General features: G+C 40.3%; 1 protein-coding gene across 1 annotated transcript in view; it reads left to right on the top strand.

Annotated features, from left to right (window-relative positions):
- ABLIM2 (actin binding LIM protein family member 2) overlaps positions 1–20,811 on the top strand; it is a 156,072-nt gene that overhangs the window by 84,524 nt on the left and 50,737 nt on the right. The window contains exons 9-14 of the mRNA XM_065405740.1: positions 355–501; positions 4,532–4,564; positions 7,780–7,900; positions 10,250–10,348; positions 16,185–16,286; positions 16,920–16,973. Of these exons, the coding sequence (XP_065261812.1) occupies positions 355–501; positions 4,532–4,564; positions 7,780–7,900; positions 10,250–10,348; positions 16,185–16,286; positions 16,920–16,973 (556 nt within the window). The remainder of the gene's footprint in view (positions 1–354; positions 502–4,531; positions 4,565–7,779; positions 7,901–10,249; positions 10,349–16,184; positions 16,287–16,919; positions 16,974–20,811) is intronic.

Raw genomic sequence — 20,811 nt, 5'->3', positions numbered from 1 at the left:
CCAAAATCACCTTAGAAGAAATGGACTTTTGCCTGGCCAAGGATAGCAAGATTAGCCCTGCTGTCTCTTTGCATAGCTAATAGTCAGCAGGATGTAAATGGAAGAAAACTAGGATTATCCAACATTACAACTATACATTAAACTTGAATGGCAGAGAAGTCATCAACATATATAAAGAAAACAACCATGTGCATTTAAGATCTTGTGGTAAGCACTGAAAAGATATTTAAATTCTGAGTCATAAAAAAGTTAAATATTTATTGGTTCTTCTACCTATATGGATCTGTCCTTTTCTGATTGTATCCTGATCATATTCCTTCTTATCTTTACTGCTTTCTTTCCTCCTTTTCTTAGGCAAAGCTCGGAGATGAAATTCTTGACTACAGGGATTTGGCTGCTCTTCCTAAAAATAAAGCCATCTATAACATTGCTCGCCCAGATATGATCTCCTATACGCCATATATCAGTTACTCTTCAGATGACAGGCATAGTTATGGGGAGGTACTGAATCCTGTGTTGTTGTTTTTAAATTTGTGAATCTAAAAATTAATTTGCATCATTAAACACATCACTGTGTCTAAGCTATTAGACACACTTGGAATTTTTGTAATTACTTTGTAAAATTGGATTAATGGGAGTTATTTTATGTATTCACAGTCACTTGAATTGTCCATAAAACAAGTGGGATTTCCATTTCACTCTTTAGTTCATGGGAAATAAAGGATAGCTTTTTGTGATCAAATATTTTTTTTAAACAGATGAGATTTAATGAAAGTATGTTTTTCTGCCAAAGAAATTATACTTGCATGTGGTAGGAAACAGGAACCATTGCTAATTATAATACAAAGATCAGAAGCCAAATCAAATACCCTTCATGCTTTTGTTATATGCAGCATGTTATTTTGGTAACACAACAAAGGTATCATTTTTCTGTGCACAAATTCCTTTCAACCATCCCGTAATAAAGTTCATCTTGATGTCATGCATACATATTGCCCTTTTCATGTGCAGAGCTAATGTTATAACATTTTTGCTAATGTAATTTAATACTAATGCTGTTTTACGTGAAACATATTTTTACATAACTCCTGTCATAAAAGGTAGTATTTCTTCTTCACTTATGTCTGCCTTTCATTTTGTTTTCTAATTTCTTTTATAGTTTTAGATTTTTTAAATTAAAATCTCTACAAAAAATTAATTGCTAGCTTAACTTGGATATAAATAGATGGGTACAAATAAATGCTTGAAATAATAGCAATGGAATAATAAATGCCCAAATCCTGCAAGCATTTATGTATGTACTTTATGCACATGACTGTTAGTTCTGTTGAAAAGGGCACAAGTAAAGGTACTGCAGGGAACAATCCTGCATTGACAGGGAGCTATAAACACCGTAACTGGCTTTGTTTCTACATAAGAAGATTTCTTCAAGATTTACAAAATGCTGACCTCTCCCCGAATTTTAGACAAGCTCATTTAGCCCTTTTCAGTTTCACATCAATTCCAAACAAAAATATGACTTGAAGGATAATTTCTGTGCTCCTATTAATAATCCACCTGGAAAATGGGCTAACAGCTCTGGAACCATCGCTTCCTTGCTGCTGTTTCCAATGGTCCCACATGCTGGAGGTCTTGCTAGTGGGAATGATGTTGCTACATTGGCAGTTTGGCTTTCTAGCATCTGCCCAGGTATTTTAAGGGTGCCTGTTAATATTGGTGATGAATGGGTATTTTGTAGCCAACCCATAACTAAGATATAAGCCTGAATAATCCTATATGAGTGGTTCAGCAGTTGAATCACAACATATTCAACATGAAAGAATTTGCTCTAATGGAAAACTGGGACTCTTTATTTATGCATCGGACTTAGATTAATTCATCCAGCATCTTAACCTAATTCTCTCCTCGGGATCCAAATATTTTAAGTATCACATGCCCAGACTCTGCCACCCTTGCTCACAATGGATAGCATCTTCTTCCATGAATTGGCCGGCTGAAATCATCTAGACTGTGGAGTAAGGTACTGCTCTATGGCAGTAAGGGTATCACTCTTCCCATTAAAGAGGGCACTGGAAGGTGTAGTTGGGAGGCATGGTATAGTACAGGGGTGGCCAAACTGTGTCTTGTGAGCCACATGCAGCTCTTTTACAGTTAAAGTGCAGTTTGCAGAGCCCCCACTTCCACCCCCATTCTCCGCCTACCAGACTGGAGGGAGGGGAGAGCTTGGGGCTTCTGCCCTGTGGCAGGGTGGTGGGCCTAGCGCTGCTTCTTCCCAGAGGGGAGGGGTTTTCAGGACGTCAGCCCCACGGGGCATGTCAGCCAGGGCTCAGGGCTTCAGCGGGAGTGGGGCAGAAGCTCCAAGCCCCAGCAGGCACCTCCTGAGTGGCTGAAGACCTGGCAGGCGCACCCCGGCTCTCGAACTTTTGAAGATTGTCGTATGCGGCTCGGAGGGTCAGTAAGCTTGGCTACCCCTGGAATAGTAATCTGGGAATAGAGTGAGTGTTATGGTAGAAAGCATAATAAAGCAATAGGCAGAATAGTGTGATTTTAATAATAAGCATGATGATATGCATAAAATCTGTAAATCCCTTTAGGCATTGAATAAGATTAAGGGTGATATCCTGGCTCCCCTGAAGCCTGTGGCAAAACCCACATTGTCTGCAGTAGGGTCAAGATTTCACCCTCAATGTGGCCTGGGTTAATGAAAAAACACAGGGCTCCTTAAATTTCTTCCCATAGGGAGCAGTTCCTGCTAGGGGAATCGGGGAGCTACTTCATGTTGGAGCCCTAATCTGTTCAATCACACCTTCATTCACCATTAATCATTTGACAAGCTATCACTTAATGGTAGTCCTGCTTTTTCCCAATACAACAGTGCCATTCCATAGCTTCCATTGCCTTATAAAACTGATACCACTTGTTCTTTCCAGGGTTAGAATGTGAGTTGTATGTCCTTGTCCCTGCAAACATCCATGTGTGCCCCTTTACCTGATGGACATTATGCATCCTTAGCTATTGAAAAGGGTTTTTAAACAGACTCCTTTTAGTTTCAAGACCAAATTAAATATTTTTAAATGGATAAGAGGAGACTAAGGGGGGAATATGATAGAGGTATATAAAATCATGAGTGGTGTGGAGAAAGTGAATAAGGAAAAGTTATTTACTTGTTCCCATAATATAAGAACTAGGGGCCACCAAATGAAATTAATGGGCAGCAGGTTTAAAACAAATAAAAGGAAGTTCTTCTTCACACAGTGTGCAGTCAACCTGTGGAACTCCTTGCCTGAGGAGGTTGTGAAGGCTAGGACTATAATAGGATTTAAAAGAGAACTACATAAATTCATGGAGGTTAAGTCCATTAATGGCTATTAGCCAGGATGGGTAAGGATTGGTGTCCCTAGCGTCTGTTTGTCAGAGGGTGGAGATGGATGGCAGGAGAGAGATCACTTGATCATTACCTGTTAGGTTTACTCCCTCTGGGGCACCTGGCATTGGCCAATGTCGGTAGACAGGATACTGGGCTGGATGGACCTTTGATCTGACCCAGTATGGTCATTCTTATGTTCTTATAGAAACATTTCTGTGAGTGCTACAATTATTTTTAGTCTGGTGTTAGCCAAACTATTTAGTCATAAATGCCTTTATAAACTGAGCTGTCAGTCAGAGCCTTCTATTTCAGAGATGATATGTAGAGAAGACAAAAGCATATAAAATGTTTCTAAAAGTTCCTAATGCTAAAATGCTTCTCTATCAATATTTCCTTGTAGTGTTTTATTCAGTTTCATTTGGGTATTATTAGGTTACCTTAAACTAAACCAGCTATGCCAATGTCAGCATAGTTTAGTGCTAGGCATAAGTGCCATGTGTGCTTAATTGCCTGTGACTTAACTAAGCTATTTTAAAAAATAGGGCCTAATTATGCTCTGTAATACCAATTTCTTTATTGGCTTCAATAAAATTACTCTGGATTTACAATGGTGTAGCACAGAGCAGAATTTCTCTCTCAATTGTGAGAGGAAAATGAGGGAACAGCAAAAATTAGTTGCCAAGTAAAGATGCTCTTTAATTAAAGCTTAGGGGAGGAAATGTACTGATATCTTGGAATACTTTAAAGCAAAGATGCGTGGAGCTTCAAAGTTCCAATCCAAACGTCAGCTGAGTCTAGACAAAGGATTTGGCATAGGCTTATCTCTGTTTTAAAGTGGTTGCTTTAAACAAAGATTTTTTCTATTAAAGGTGCAGTCCTTAGTGTAGGATTCAATAGAGTGCAACCTGCCCATGGGATTCGCTTTTGAAATGAAATAATTTTACGGCTGTGTAAGGAAGATGTTTCCATTTTACTCCTTCTCATTTTTATTTTAAAAATCTAACTTCGTATTTTTGATCTAATTGCTGGATGTCCTGTTTTAACTGTATGTGTCATATGTGTTACACATGGATGCTGATACTGTTAACATAGCATTTCTCACAAATAGCATCATGCATGAATTTTGTATGACTAATTTGTTACTTTGTGTGTTGCCGTTTGCAGTCACCTCAGTTGCCCTCTCCAACACTTACTGAGGTAATCCCCAGTGCCTTTGTTCTATTCTGATCTGTTTCCTGATGCATTAAACTTGTTTATAAAGATAATCATCAGAGCCTGAAATGTTAGTGGTTTGCCCCCTGCGTCTGCAGAGCCATGATGTCTTTATAAAGAGGTTTCTTTAATATTGTTACTTATATCAAACAACTGCTGTGCTTCTATATTGTCATCTGAATGCATCCATTTCATTGATTGTCATCTGCATTTCTACTTCAGAAATAGTTACTTCATGAAATAAAATTTAGATGATCATAACTTTTTCAAATGTTACCAAATAAATTACATTCTGAATTGTAAACTGCTTTTACATTTACAACTAGCATTTTTATTTGACCTGGACTAAGGCCTTAACGTGCCTCTTTCTGTCCATTTTTTCCCCACACATAGTTAAAGCAACTGTATATACATGTAATTAAATTACCTATATGTATATATGCACACATCTGGGGCCAGATACACAGTTGATCTGTATAGTTCCATTGACTTTAATGGAACTATACCAATACCCAGGACCATCATTGTTAAAGATGCCAGTTCAAGAAATACCACTTTGGAAGCAACACAAGGACATCACACCCAAGAAATACCACTTTCAGGAGCAGTACTTTCTAGTTTATGTAGATGGAAAAATAAATATGGCAGGCCTGACTCATTACTCCATTACACCAGTTTTATGTCCTCATAACTTCACTGAACTGAGTGGAATTACACTGTTGTAAAATTTTTGTAACAAATTGCAGATTTGGGCCCAATAATTAATTGATAGTTTCCCTTAAATATAAAAAATTGCAAACTGTCACTAGAACTGTTGGTTCAGAGAGAAAAGTAGAGTTATCAATTAGAAATGTAATTTATCTGATATTTTTCTTTTAAAAGAAATATATCACTCATTATTGTATTCCACAAATTTAGCTTGCTGTTTCCTACAGAGACAAAAACATGCAGCAACATGCATGAGATAGTCAAAGTGGAAATATCAGTGTTTCAGAAATATAATAACTTCACTTACTACCCTCTATTATCCTGCATAATAGTAAACTCCAAAGGTTACATTGGTACTGTTCTTAGAGCTGGTGTGATTCACAAAGTCGCATGAATTCTTTAAGGATGTTCAGATATGCCCACAGTTTGCCCTCTGCAGAGTATATTTTCTGTGCTAAGGACGGAACTTGTTACTTACAAAGCTATTCATCCTTGAAATGAGCGGTGCTATAGGACTTTCCTCAAGTTTAATAAACTGCACTGTCCTGTCCACTTTTTATTTAGCTCATTAAGTGACAGTGTTTTGGTCTATAAGGAACTGTATTTATTAAGATTCTACTTCATAAAGAATGCCTTCCAAAGACATTATGCTGTTTTGCCTGGAATACATTATGCAGAAGTAAGAATGTAGATAATATGTAGCTAGTTAGGAAAGGACATGCAGAAGTATTTCAACATGAGCATGGGATTTAAGTGAGGATGGAGTAGTTGGTGACAATCAAAAGAGAAGGCTAGGAAATGCCTACAATGTGCTACCTGTTTAGGCAGGCATAAATTATTCTCCCTTTTTTTGGACAATTTTGAATTCTTACATAGGCGTTTTAAAAAAATTGCAGCTAGCTCTTCTCATAAGGCCTTGTTTCTATCTTCAAATACACGGTCGTCCATTGCCATGTACCGTCATAAAAATCATTTGCTCTGTACGACCATGTTTTTGATGGCACAGTGGGCCCCTAAATCTCCATGTCATCCTCTTTCAGGGCCAAATCTTCAAATGCTTAATCAGACCCTGATCGTTCTTTACTTTCCCATCCCGTAGATACACCTGGAGGGAATCCATTGTGCACAGACCACCTTTCATCCGTGTGGAAGGGAGCAAAGGTGTCCCTCTGGCCCTGCAACCTCTCGTTTGGACCCTACAAAGGGTATCCTGTGAGTCTGAGGTCTGCCCAGGGGGGGAGAGAGTAGGGAATGCATTGGCTAGGGGGAAAGGAATTGATGGCTGAACTGGGGCCAACAATGCATGTTGTCCCCATTCTGGACCCTGGAAGAATAATAGGACTCTAGGCAACTCAGGGGACAGCTGTGGCCAGAAGTCATCCTGGCTGTATGGGTGTGATGGAGCTGCACTGCCATAAACTTAGGAGAGGGTGCTGGGGCAGGGTGGAAGCAGAGAAGCACTCTCTCCCCCTCCAACCCCCACAATGGAATATTGGGGGAATAATTCTGCAAGGGTATCTCTCAGGACCCCCTTCCACAGGTTTTTCTGCAGGAGAGATTGATCTGAGACTGTTTTTTTTTTTTTTTTAATTCAACCTTACCCAGGCAAATTCTGATTTTCCTAAATAAGGACTGAGAAAACTGAATCCCAAAGTGATACTAGTTATCCAAAAATGGTTTCTACATAACGGGGGCTTTTGCTTCCTAAGAAAACAATACTTTTTCAGTCACCAATTTGTAATTTTCAGTCACCAATTTGCTACAAAATGAATTAAAATCTTAGCAGTGATTGTGGGAGAAGTGGCCTAAGTCTGCAAAAGGGAAAAACCCTATGAGGTATATTTGCAGGAATTAAAGTATTTAGGATATAGGTTTAAATGGAAAGTGGTAATGCTAGAACATTAAATCTAATGATACATATTCATGCATAAATTGATCACCTGAGTATTATAGAATGTGTTTTGCTTATAGTACAGAATGTGTTACACAGCAGGCACAGTAGATCTGCGTAGCATAATTAAACAGATGAGGCCCGATTCTATACTGTCTGGCACCTTGTCTGCCTATTTACACATGTACAAAGTGAATGTAAAATGCTGTCATCTTACATTCATTTTGCTCATGTTTAAACAAATACAAGGTACAAACAAATTGGGAATTCTGCACATAGTGCTAAAACAGAACATTTCTGCTATTGTACATTCTTTTCAAACTGTATTTTCATGTTAGACTCATTATTTACATGCTGCCTCCCATGTTTATATGACTATTCTCTGACATGTCTGGCAATTCTGGAACTGCTCTACTCTTAACAGATTTGAGATGTTTATGGCTGTATTCTGCCCTCATTTCATTATGACTGCATGGAGCATGAAGATAGAATTGGGCCTTTTGCATATAGGGCAGAAAAACGTGGATATGGATAACTTCTGAATATCTTGTAATTCACTCTGTCTTTCCTATTGACTTAGATTTCCTCCCTTTCCTCTCAGGGCGACCAAGATGATAGATCTTTCAAACAGTATAGGACATCAAGTCCTAGTTCTACTGGATCTCTGGGTTATGGTCGCTACACTCCAACATCCCATTCTCCTCAGCATTACAGCAGACCAGGTAATTGACAAGCAGGCTCATTTAATCTCTCTTTCCCCTCCTCCCCCTTTGGCCTATTTAGTAAGTGTAGAACATACCAACGGAAAGGTTTATAGTGCGGAAAGCAATTCCAGCCTCCCTTTTCGAGTGTATTACAACATGCTGGTTAATGTGAACATAGCTGCCCAAGGGGACAAACAAACAAGTACTTTCGATTATGCACATGCAGTGATTTTTTCTTTTTCATAAAACTTAATAGGCATCAGGAAATTATGTGTTAAATTGGTGGTAGCTGAAAACAGAAAATGTAATGGATTAAGGTCTTAATCCTGCCCCTGGACTTACTGTTCATGGGAATCTAAACAACAAAGCCACAATTGTTCCACCACGCAGTGCGGGGAGCGGACATGCAGCCAAGAGACTTTGAACTGCAGAGTAATGTTTCACAGTGGCTCTCTTCACTGCTTTGTGGGGGCAAAGGCCAGACTGGAGGAGTGGCCAGTCTAGTCTGCTGGTCAAAATTCTCCTGTAGTAGGGGCTGCAGCAGCACCTGTTACAGCCAGGGGTCATAGTAGCAGCAGTGATACACCTCTGGGCCCCTTCTGATTTATGTCAGGATACTCTGCATTTATAGTTGGGCTTTTGCAGGATTTGGCCCTTAAAAAATAGGCCATAAATCTCCTCAATAAAGAGTTACATAATTTCCCGGGTCACTCTATGAGCTTAACAGAAATATTGATGAATGATTGGGACTTCAAGATCAGAAACTCATTGTGAAAATCAGGGGATTCTTCATCAATAAGCTTTCATTCAAATGGAAATCTTAATGCAAATGAAAGTTTTATGGGTTACAGAAATCATTTACAGAAAATTGTGTCTCATAGTTCATACAGTCTTTGATGGGGGTGGAAAAAAGTAAAGTATCGAAGATCTACTGCGGAGAGTGACTTGGTCTCTGCTGAGACTCTAGCAGCTCCGTCAGGATTCTGCTTGGTTGCACGCTATGGGAGTAGGGTGGAGAGGGGAAGAAAAACATAAACAATTCCCAACCCAAAGTGGGTTATAAACCTGTACGACTTCGGGGGGGCGGGGCTGCAAGAATTTTTACCCTGTATTTGTTGTTTTGACAGTATTAGTCCTCAGAGCAAGGTGTTGCAACAAAAAAAGGCTTCAGTGGGGCTCCTCAGATGCTTAAAGTTAGGCATGTGCTTAAGTATTTTCCTGCATTGTGGGCTTGATCCTGTATCCTTTAAGCTAATAGCAAAATAGCAACTTCAGTGGGAGCTGGACCTTGCCCTAACAAAGTTCCTAGCAAAGAAAGAGATGTTGGATCTCCCCATTTCATTCCACTGTGGCCCTTTATGAACACGTCATCCCTGTTGCAGCTTTTGAAAACACTGATTTTCCTCAGCACGCTTTATCGTAAGGTTATGCTCTTCTGGAATATTTTCTGATGTTCCACCTATTAAATTCATAGGTTCCAAAGCCAGACAGGATCATTCTGATCATCAGGGCCAGATTTCCAATTAGGCACAGTAGGCACGTGCCTAGGGGTGTCTAAAAGTTAAAAGTGGGTTAAAAGTTAATACGTACAGCTCTCCTACAGGAAGCCAGGCTGCCGCCCAGCATGTGGGGCTGGGGCAGAATGAGCATCCAAGTCAGCCCATCTGGGGGGCGCTGCTGGGTGGGGCAGCTGCTGAAGTAGCTGGGAGTGTCCCAGCCCCTTCCCAATCTCAGCCACCCCACTGCCTGTGCCGTGGAGGGAGAGGGAAGGGCGTGGCTGGCGCCCCATTCAGTTGCACAGAGAGAGCTGCCACGCTGGGCTGCAGGAGGGACAGAAGACACTCGGGGACCACTCACTGTGGGGAGAGGAACAGTCCCCTCCTTGCGCCTAGCCTGGAGCGGGTGGACTGCGCCCTGGCTCGGGCTGGGAGCGCCGTGCATGGCGGAGGGTCTCGTGCCTTCCCGGGGAGGCTGTGTTTATATTTTTTTTTTCATTACATTTTTTACAGAAAACACAAAAGTCAGCTGTAGTTAGGGGGGCACTGAAGATGCTGTGCCCAGTGTAAATCTGGCCCTGCTGATTATCTAGTCTGACCTCCGGTGTAACCCAGGACATAGTTATCAGCATTTTGTGTGTTGTTCTCTTTCCATTCATGGAAAGTCTCGGTCCCTTACCAAACTGCATACTATGACCTGCGTTGTTTTAGAAACAAGAAGACAGACTGGAGCTAAAATATACTTTCCAAGTTTGTATGTCATCAAGAGAAAACTGCTCCTGTGAGAAGGGTGTCGTTGCTAGGAATATTTTGTGGCTTTCAGTAAGTGAACAAAATAGTTTATTTTCACTTACTCTTTGTTGCCCCCTAGCTGGTACTCAGACTCTTGGTACCAGTAGCTGCATCTCCCTGCCCCAACACCCAAGCCCTACATCTACATTCAGACATCATTACATCCCTTTCTTCAAAGGTAAGGCCCAGGAATGCCGACTGTGCTGTGATAACCTCTCCAAGTGTGTTTTGACTTTCTTTGTGCAAGCATGGCTTCCAACAGGATAGTCTGTCTTAACTTTGTGTGAGTGCTTTCTTCACATACCATGTGAGTCTCTGGGACCTGCTGTGTTTTTTTCAGTGACTGTTCAATGTTTTTTCCAAAGGGAAAAAAAATCTGAAGATGGGGGAGGGGGTGGAAATAATTGTAAATTTTGTTTATTATCGGTTACAGAAATATTTAACTTTGTTTCCATGTTTTAATGAAGCTAACTGGATATTGGAATAAGGGACATTAACACCCTAGAGGATCAAATACATCTTTCTTACCATACATTTAAAGAGCTAGTCCATTTTTAACACTGTTAACATCTATTGGGCCAGATCCGCAGCTGGTTAAATCAGCATAGCTCCATTGCTCAGCTGTGAATCTGGCCCATTTACTTTAAAGCACAGAAACTTTATTGTTATTTATTTGGATAAATTGATGCGCGTTCCTGTCAAAATATTTCACAAAGGGCACATTAATTGTTAATGTTCTGCATGCTGGAGACAGGCCACTGTGATGGGGGAATCTCTGGAACCTTTGAGGCAGAGTGTACTTTTGCTTGGCATGTTGTTTAAACATTCGAAAGGAAGGCGGGGTGTTGAATGATCACAACAACATCCTTCCATTAGGATTAATGTGGGGAGGAAGGGGAAGCAAACGGGCACGAATCACAAGCATTTTCAGTTATTTTTGTATCCTCTATCTTTGTGTCCTATTTGAGTAGATGAAGCAATGCTTTGTCATCAGAGCAGTTATAGGAAAGGAGGTGACTCCCTGCAGGTGCATTGTACATTGGTGTAAATAAGAGCAGAATCAGGCCCATACCCTGCAAATGTGAGCCCCAAAAGAGAATTCTGGAGAAAAAGAACAAATGTAAACAAAGTGATGCCATTTTTAACAGACAATCTACCTACAAAGATTCTGTCCCCCCACTTCTAGGAGGGCTGAAGCACACTCTTGTATCACATGAGTCTCTGCTTGGATACAGTTTTATGTGTACTATAAAGCTGGACAGTTTTATCAGAGTTGATGCATTTAGCTAGAAAACCTGTCTGTGTACTGCACTGCATGATTACACAGTGTGGAATGTTCTCATTTGAAAGTCAATTGACAGTTGCTTAGCAGCACTTCTATATGATCACACTTAAACCAGTATATTTTCATGACTACCTGTCACTGCCACGTGCAGCAGTAATTATTTATTGCTGTCGTTTGGAAAACAATCCATCAAGTGGCAGCCTGTTGTTACAAAATAATAATTACTAAAACAACCAAAATAATAATATTTTGCACTTCTGTAGCACCTGTTATCAAGGAGCTTAGAGCCCTTTGCAAATATTTATTAACTAAGACTCACAACTCTCCTATGAGGTGTAGGTAAGTATTTTTATACAATTTACATATGGGTTAAATAAGTATTACATAGTTTCCCCTTGTTGTACATTGAATGAGTGTCACAGCAAATAATAAAAAAGGAGATCTGAGATCCCCAAGTGCCTTGTTCTAAATACTAGGATGCCCTTCTTCTTTATCTTGATAAATGTTTGACATTACCTTCTCTGTTTGTAAAAATGTAGGAAAAGCTATAGAGAGATCATGGTGAGAAGAGCAAAAGTCATGGGAATATAGATAAACTATTGTCAAGTGCCGTGGGCTCAAAATAAGATTATTATTTATTTTTTTTGCCATTTCAGATCAAAATAATTAGAGCTGTGCTTGGCTGAGCGAGAGAAACCTCACCACACCAGTAGGCCTTTCTCTTGACTACAATGGGCTTTGCCATAGGCCCTCACTGACAATTCACTGGGTTGGCCCTTTTTTTGGCCATAAGAATGTTGTCAGTGAGTTTTTGCTCTCTCTCTTTACCACCCACAGTTTATCTTGGCACGTGTAATACGTTTGACCCTCCACTATCACATTTACTCACACACAAAAGTCCTCAAATCATCTGGTTGTGTCTAGGTTGGGTGTTTTTTGTTTGTTTTTAATCATAAAAGTGACTTCTCTGACTTCTGTGACAGCCTTGGTAAGAATGCAGCTTTACTTATCCCACAGTTAGTGCCCATCACAATTCAGAAATGTAAGGATTTTCAAAAGCACTCAGGATTGGTCTAACTATGTTCCCGTTGATGCAATGGAGTCAGTGAGAGTTAGGCCAATGCTGAGAGCTTTGGAAAATCCCACCTTTACAATGCAGTGGAGTGTGCCTTGCCTTTCTTAATTTAAGAACCACATTTTCCAGGACGTGTCCTTTTTATTCCACGTTAGTACTCACTGGCTTTGAAAGCTTGGAAAAAATCATTGCAGTTTTCAAGACTTCAAATAAAAAACAATTTCATGTGCTTAACATATGGACATGTAAAATGATCCGATTTCAGAAATAATTTCGGGAATTGCTGTTTTGGGGCCAGTGGTGACTGTGCATGTTGAAGAGTTCCAGGGCAGGAAGGATTTTCAGGCATACTACCCTTACAATAGCCTTCTAGCTGCTTCGTGAATATGCAAAATTCTTGCCAGACCCCCCCATCCTCCAAGACAAAAATACAGTTCTGCAGTGTCAATGGCTAGATTGGAAATGTAAGGGATTGACAATAAGCAGCATGCTGCTGAGAATGAGGAGGTACAAAAAGACACGGTATTCTTCCTGACCAGCCATGGAATGGCATGAGAGGGGATGATGTTTTGAGGTCTAGTCATTACACTCCAAACATACAAGGTTAAAAGGGCAGCCTGTCTTGTTAAGAGCCAAGAGACATGAGTATGTTTCTGTGGTTGGTACTTAAGTTCAAAGTAAACCTTTCAGGATTCTTTCCAAATAAAATAAAATGAAATCCAGGAAAGAGTTCATGATTCTATTTTTTCACCCTGCTAATGGCAGAGAACCAAACCAAAACTTTATAAAACTGCTCTCTCCAGTAGTTGTATATTCTATGGGATCAGACATGGAGTCTTTACTCAGTTTTTACCCAGGGAAACCTCAGGCAAGAGACAATTATAGAGGATCTTAGGGGTTGTTGTAAGCTAATAGGACCTTTTACTTTGGCCTTCAGTTTGATTTATTGCTAAATATTAATAATTTGGCTTGTAAAATGCAAAATCCAGCTACACACTTTCAGAATCAGTGGCAAATTTTTGACATAATTTTAATAATTTAAATGGTGGCTCAGCTTGTATGGTATAATGGGCCCCAAGAATAGCTTGCCTCCTCCTTTTCTTTTAATAGAAATCTAGGCCCTGATCTTACAAACTACTCCACACAGATGGATCCCACACAGAGCAGTTGGCAGAATTGCAGCCTTCAGTTTCATGTGTTTGCATTCCTGCCTCTGTCCTCTCTTCCCAAGTTCTCTCCTCCTGTTCCATTCTTCCTTCTGGTCCATTGAACATAACAGGAAAATAACGCCTGCTCTAGAGGATTTCTGTCTGTATGTATATGATTCCCAGCACAATGGGGCCCCAATCCTGTCTGGTGAGGCTTTTATCCTATTTTAAGTGCCCAAAGTATGTGATGTATTAAGGGCCATGCCTTCCAGTACCCCAATTATAAATGTTTAGTGATACAGGAATTTTGAGCACGCGAAGGACAGGCATCTTTTGAAAACACCATAACTTTAAAATGCCCTTTCTGATTTTTTTAGCAACCTTTCCAGGCAAACTCTACCCTGGGATGTGACACTGCATGGGGGTGATAATAACTGGGATACAATGGGGTGCATAAGCCTTAACCAGGAAGCAGCTATTTCCCATGCCATGCTCCCTGTTATTTAGGGTGAGGCTGGGATTTCTCCCATGCACCCATTGCAAGGGGATAAAGGAGTATAAGACACTCCCTTGCTATCAGCATTGTGTGGTACAGTGTAAAGGGTAGAGATGTTTCTACAGGGCTGCTACATAGGTGGGTTAATAGGGACAGGGAGTGGGTCAAGTGCAGCAGCTGAGCTGGCACAGAGGGGGAAGTAATCTGTGCCCAGTAAATGGCTGGCACACCTGGCTTTCTCCCTGGAGCAAGATGGGAACCAGAAGCCAAACTGTGATTCTGTCAGTCACAGTTTAGCTTCTGGTTTGCTCCTAGGGCAGCACGTTGACACGTTGGCCTTTACTCAGGGCTTGCAGTAACTCCACAATCAAGCCCTCGGTTCTTGGTAGTACTTGGAGAATATCAACTAATGTTGTTCCAGTTTCAGTCTCTGAACTATGCAGAATACTTTTTAAAAAGTTGTTACCGACTTATCAAGTCATTGCTACCAGATAAACGATGGCAGTGACTCCTCATTATTTTGTAGTTTTAATGATCTTCATTTAATTCCGCACTGTACAGGGAAGTAACAGTCCCACAATAAAATTGTTTAATTAGCAGGAATATTCATGAGATGCACAGCACTCTCCTCTGTTCCCATGGGGCCTTCTCCTGCTCCTATTAGGGTCAATAGCAATACTCCCATCAACAGCAGGCCCATGGTTAAAATGATGGAGTACATGACATTCTCTGGGACTGTATTTAATGTCTCTCCAGTACTCCTCAACAGAGGCTGCTCGGCTTTGTGAATTGTTAGCAATCCCCTGCTTCATCCCCAGTTTACCAGATTTTTCACCTTTGCTATGGGCTTTCTACTAACCCAAAGCTACCCATTAACTCCTCTCTCCCACATGGCAATGCTTAATGATACATCTAAAGCTGTATTCTGGGCTGCTGGCCTTTCTTCAAAAGAACTGCTGTACCTTCATCATTAATATCCATTAATTCTGCGCTCCAAGTGGTTACTGCAAATTGTCAGCAGTTCTATGTTTTGTAAAAATATCATGTTTAGCTACCAGTTGCTTAACAATGCTACACATGAACTGGATTTTACAAGTCCCAAAAAAGTAGAGCTTTACTTTTTTGTTTGCCAAGCAGCATTATAATGCCATAGAGTGTGCTCTGAGGATTAATTGACAGGAAATAAATGGAGTATTTGAAGAGTATTTAACAAAATAAGGGTATAAATCGGTACGGATCAATAGAATATTATGTACCTTTAAATTCTGTCAAGTTGGCTATGGCATTATAGATCCATGACTTGATAATCCAACCCTGTCTGCATATGAATAAAATCCCGTGGAGAGTTATCGGGGGGGGGGGGGGGGGGGAGTTAGAATAAACATAGTACAAGATCTCAACAACAGTCTATTTTGTAATTTATATATCCAATAAGACATGACTCAGCCATAGCAGCTGCTTTTTGGTGCAGTCCTGCTTTGAACTAATCTAATGTAACATTACTGAATGATTTCACTGGTGGTTTTAGGGCAGGCTATAATTTAATGCCATAACCTTAAACTTTGCTAAAATTCCCTAATATATGTGCTCAGTTAAGGCTATGAAGGAGCCGTTTGAAAAAAAGGACCTACAGATTCCTTGAGATTCTTTTATTTTATTTTTTTAACAGCATCACATTTTTAAAAGAGAATTTTAGATTTCAAAGCAGAGCTACAAGGCTGATGCTTATACCTGATGTTATCCATCAAGTATGCATTATTGCTGATATAGCAAACTCCAGTTCCTAGATCTGTTTAGTGTTTGAACCACTGTATGGTATTGCCTTTGCTAAGAGAGTCACATCAGAAACCAGACATGGTGCCAATAAGCAAGTTGAGGTTTTACACAGAACTATTTATTTAAAAATGTTGGATTAACAAGTCATTTTGAGTAAGCTTTTTATGCTTGAAGTACTCTACTTTGCTTTCCATTTTTTTCTTTTATCTGCTTTCTTTGCTCTTCCCTTTGGAGGCAGTGAAAGTGGTCGGAGCACTCCAAGCTTATCCATGTATTCAGACAGCAAATCTTCGCCTTCTGCCTATCAGCAGGCTCCTAGACATTTCCATGTTCCAGGTAGGCATTCACTGCTTAGCTTTTAAGCTTCAATTGTGGAACGTGTTCATTTTCTCCTAAATTGTCAATGGATTTTGCATTGCTTTGTGAACTGTAGAACAACAATAACAAAAAACCTTATTTCTTCTGAAGAGTGAAAATATGTTAGCTGTTAAACATGATCTCAGAAGTGAATGAGTTACACTCTTCATATTTTTCTGTGTATAAACAAGTTTGCACTAGGAGAAGCTCAAAGAGACAACTTTATTTTATGTTAAACCTAGAAGATGTCATTGTCTTTAAATGTTACTGCTGGTTGCACAGGTCTGTTGAATTTATGGATATGATGTTAGGCTGAATTTTTTAAGTACCCATCTACTAAATGACCTGATGGGTAAGGAGCCATATTAATATATCCCTTTTGGATTGATGGAAAAATTTGGGCAGCTATGCAGCCCAGAATGTTTTAAGTGTGTACTAATGATGAGAAATGTTGCATTGTATTGTAATAGCAGTTACTACACATTAAAATGAATGAATGGTCTCTGCTCAAGTGATTATTTATTTATTTATTTTTTAGAATAAACAGAAGCAGCACGGTCTAAACTGTTTGCTTACTCTTTTGTTCTTTCCTTTTTCTTTCCTCTTTCTCAGACACTGGAGTAAAAGATAACATCTATAGGAAACCCCCTATCTACAGACAGCATGGTACAGTCTGCTTTTCTCTGCTGCAGTATTTTCTACGCATGCCCTTGTTAAGGAAGTGCATATTTACCACTGAACTAGTTGTGCTATTGTATTCTCATTTAATTATGCCAGAATCCCTATTCTCTAAAAACAAAAAGGAAAAGAATTAAGTAACACAGAAAATTGGTAACTCCCTGCATAACATGAAGTCTGAAGACTCAGTAAGTGGCTGGAATAGTGATGTCGTGCTGTGCATTATTAATTTAAAGCTAATACTGATCTTAAAGCAATTTGCTTATTATCAGAATGACACAATAGTATGTTAAATATAGTACATTACCATCCTGCTTTCAGGCGATCCTGGGGAATATCTAAATTTTAAGGTAATTTTTGCTTCTGCATTACAGCAAAAAATAAACGTTTAGGTTCATTGATATATGGTGCATATTGAATATCCATCTTTCATCGGCAAGATTTTTTTACTTTATCATAATATCAGAACAATTCTTTAATGAGATTATATCCGTTGAGGACAAATTCCTTTTTAACGGCTGTGATCTGACCAAAGATGGCTTCTGATCTGCACCATACAATTGGAACTGAATGGGCAGACCCAATTGCAAGATTGGCACCTAAGTCCCTAAACAACAGAACTATACAGAAAATATTTTTGTGGCACATAGTAATCTGACACAACACATGACTTTGAAAAAGAACTGTACAAATCATGCATGCTTCAAATGAAGCAGTAAAATAGAAAATTTCATAATGGAACCAGATAGCATCATGAAAAACTGCTAAAAATAGCAGACAGTGTTTGATGTATAGAAGTTGTAAATGTTTTGAAGTGAAATCCAGCTATCAGTTTCTGAAAATTCAAGACCCAGCTTAAAGTGACAGTATTTTACAGTTCACAAGTGCTACAGCTAGTTAAGTACCACAAAAAATATTTATTCAGGCTGGGAAGAATGCAGAGTTTGTATTCTTCTGCTAGTCTTTTATTTTTCATGCAATGTGTACAGTTGTGTGTGTTGATTACCAGTGCCTGCAATGCATTTACCTGACCTCTAACAATTTTCTTGGCTAAATCCATTATATGGAGCTACCAACCTCTGATTGCCCTAATTTCTCCATATTGGAGAATTCTAACCCCAAGATTGCATCATGGAAGCACATCATATGTGGGTGGTTTTTTTCCTGGAGTTTCCCAGGTTCCATCAAGAATCCCCTGTCATTCCATTCACTTGCCCAACTGCCTCAGCATCTCCTGGGTTCTTTTCCCCTTCCATGCTGATTAAGCAGCCCCTGAAGAATTCTAAAGGAAGAAATGTTGGTAGCCTTTAATGAATAAGGCATACCACATTTCGAGGTTGCATCACAAAAGAGCATTTGGAAAATTGATATCCCATAAGAGAGGCTAAAGGGAAAGGGTCACTTCTGAGATATTTCTATATTCACAGACAAAGGCAAACCTCCCCCTCTCCCAAAAAACCTCACCCTACCAAAACAAAACACTCCACAGCTCATACACTTCTCCCCTTGAAGAAAGAATGAGAGGAGCAAACTGCAGGTGATAGATGTGTAGTCATATCACTTAATGCTCTACAGCGAGGTGCTCAAGTCATGAGAGAGGCCTGCCATTATGCCAGGGAGGACAGGATCATTCCTATTCCTCTTCCCTATGAGCTATGTCTCCTCTGTAACTACTAGTGCTGCTGGCAGCAATAGCTGCCCATCCCAGCCCCTTGCCCAGAGCCTGCAACCAAGCTATGACTACCCTCTGCCTGACTGCACAAAGTGGGTTGGGAGGGGGCAGGATGGAAGGGTTCGTACATCTTCTCTCTTTTGTTGCACTTGCTCTGGAGTAGCCATAATTTGGCTTTAAACTGGTAAGCAGTAAGAGGTGCAAGGCTTAAATGGAGGTGAAGATTTAGGAAATACAGCAGATACATCACAGTCTCAAATAAGCAGAGGACTGCACATTGAGAAAAGAAGAGGATCAGGGTTTGAAAACCTTTCTCTGGTGATAATTAGGGTTCATGGTTTTATTTAAGTGGTTTTTTTTTAACTTATGCTGTCAAAAGTAGGGTGTTCTATTGTACGCATCACTGACTTTTTGAAAATTACCCATGTTTCTTTTCATGGAGAGCATTGGCTCTTCCAGTCTGGATGGTGTTCTTCATCAGACCTGACTGATTTACGGAAGCTGAGAAAGAAAGAAAGAAGGGCTTCTGTCTGGATGCTGTTGATTCATAGATTACAAGGTCAGAAGAGTGTGATCATCTAGTCTGACCTCCTGTAAAACACAGGCCATACAACTTCCCCAAAATAATTTCCTTTGAACTAGAGCCTATATTTTTTTTAAATGTCAATCATGATTTACAAATTGCCCGTGATGAAGACTCTACCACAACCTTTGGTAAATGGCTCCAACTGTTAATTACTCTCACTGATAAATATTTATGTCTTACATCAAGTCTGAATTTGTCTAGCTTCAACTTCCACCCATTGGATCTTGTTATACCTTTCCCTGCTAGACTGAAAATGCCTATTATCAAATATTTTCCCCCCGTGGAGGTACTTATAGACTTTGATCAAGTCATCCCCGAATTGAATAAATTGACCTTCTTGAGTCTATCACTGTCAGGTATATTTCTAACCTTTTAATCGTTTTCATGGCTCTTATCTGTGCCCTCTCCAATTTTTTCAACATCCTTCTTGAATTGTAGATACCAGAACTTCACAGCGTATTCCAGCAGCAGTCACACCAGCACAAAATAGAGAGGCTAAACACCCTCTGTGCTCTTGATTCCCCCTTTTATGCATCCAAGGATTGTGTTAGCCCTTTTGGACACAGTGTGACATTGGGAATTCATATTCATATTGATTATCCACCGTGATCCCCAAATCTTTTTCAAGAGTCATTGCTTCCCAGGAACAGATTCCCCCATCCTGTAAGTTCTTGGTTTTTACATTCTTTGTTCTTAGATGTATACATTTACCTTTAGCCATATTAAAATGCATATTGTTTGCTTGTGCCCAGTTTATTAAGCAATCCAGATCGCTCTGAATAAGTGACCTCTTTTCTTCATTATTTACTACTTCTCCAATCTTTGGGTATGTCTACACTACGAAATTAGGTCGAATTTATAGAAATCAGTTTTTTATAAATCATTTTTATACAGTCAATTGTGTGTGTGTCCACACAAAATGCTCTAAGTGCATTAAGTCGGCGGACTGCGTCCACAATACCGAGGCTAGCGTGGACTTCCAGAGCATTGCACTGTGGGTAGCTATCCCACAGTTCCCGCAGTCTCTGCTGCCCATTGGAATTCTGGGTTGAGATCCCAGTGCCAGACGGGCAAAAGCAGTGTCGCGGGTGGTTCTGGGTATATGTCGTCAGGCCCCTCTCTCCCTCCGTGAAAGCAACGGCAGACAATCGTTTCGCGCCTTTTTTCCTAGGTTACCTGTGCAGACACCATACCACGGCAAGCATGGAGCCCGCTCAGCTCACCGTCACCGTATGTCTCCTGGGTGCTGGCAGACGTGGGACTGCATTGCTACACAGCAGCAGCTCATTGCTTTTTGGCAGCAGACGGTGCATTACGACTGGTAGCCATCATCGTCGTACTCCTGGGTGCTCTTTTAGCTGACCTCCGTGAGGTCGGTCAGGGGCGCCTGAGCAGACATGGGAGTGACTCAGCCAGGTCATTCCCCTTTTAAGTTTTGTCTCCTGGAGACTGAGTCCTGCCGGCAGTCGTACTGCACCGTCTTCTGGTGAGCAGCCAGGAGATGACGACGGCTAGCAGCCATACTGCACCATCTGCTGCCAGCCTAAGATGTATAAGATAGATGGAGT

The sequence above is a fragment of the Emys orbicularis genome, chromosome 5, assembly GCF_028017835.1.
Source record: "Emys orbicularis isolate rEmyOrb1 chromosome 5, rEmyOrb1.hap1, whole genome shotgun sequence".
Taxonomy (NCBI): Eukaryota; Metazoa; Chordata; order Testudines; family Emydidae; genus Emys; species Emys orbicularis.
The sequence above is the reverse complement of the archived record's forward strand: the minus strand, read 5'-3'. Positions and strand labels throughout refer to the sequence as shown.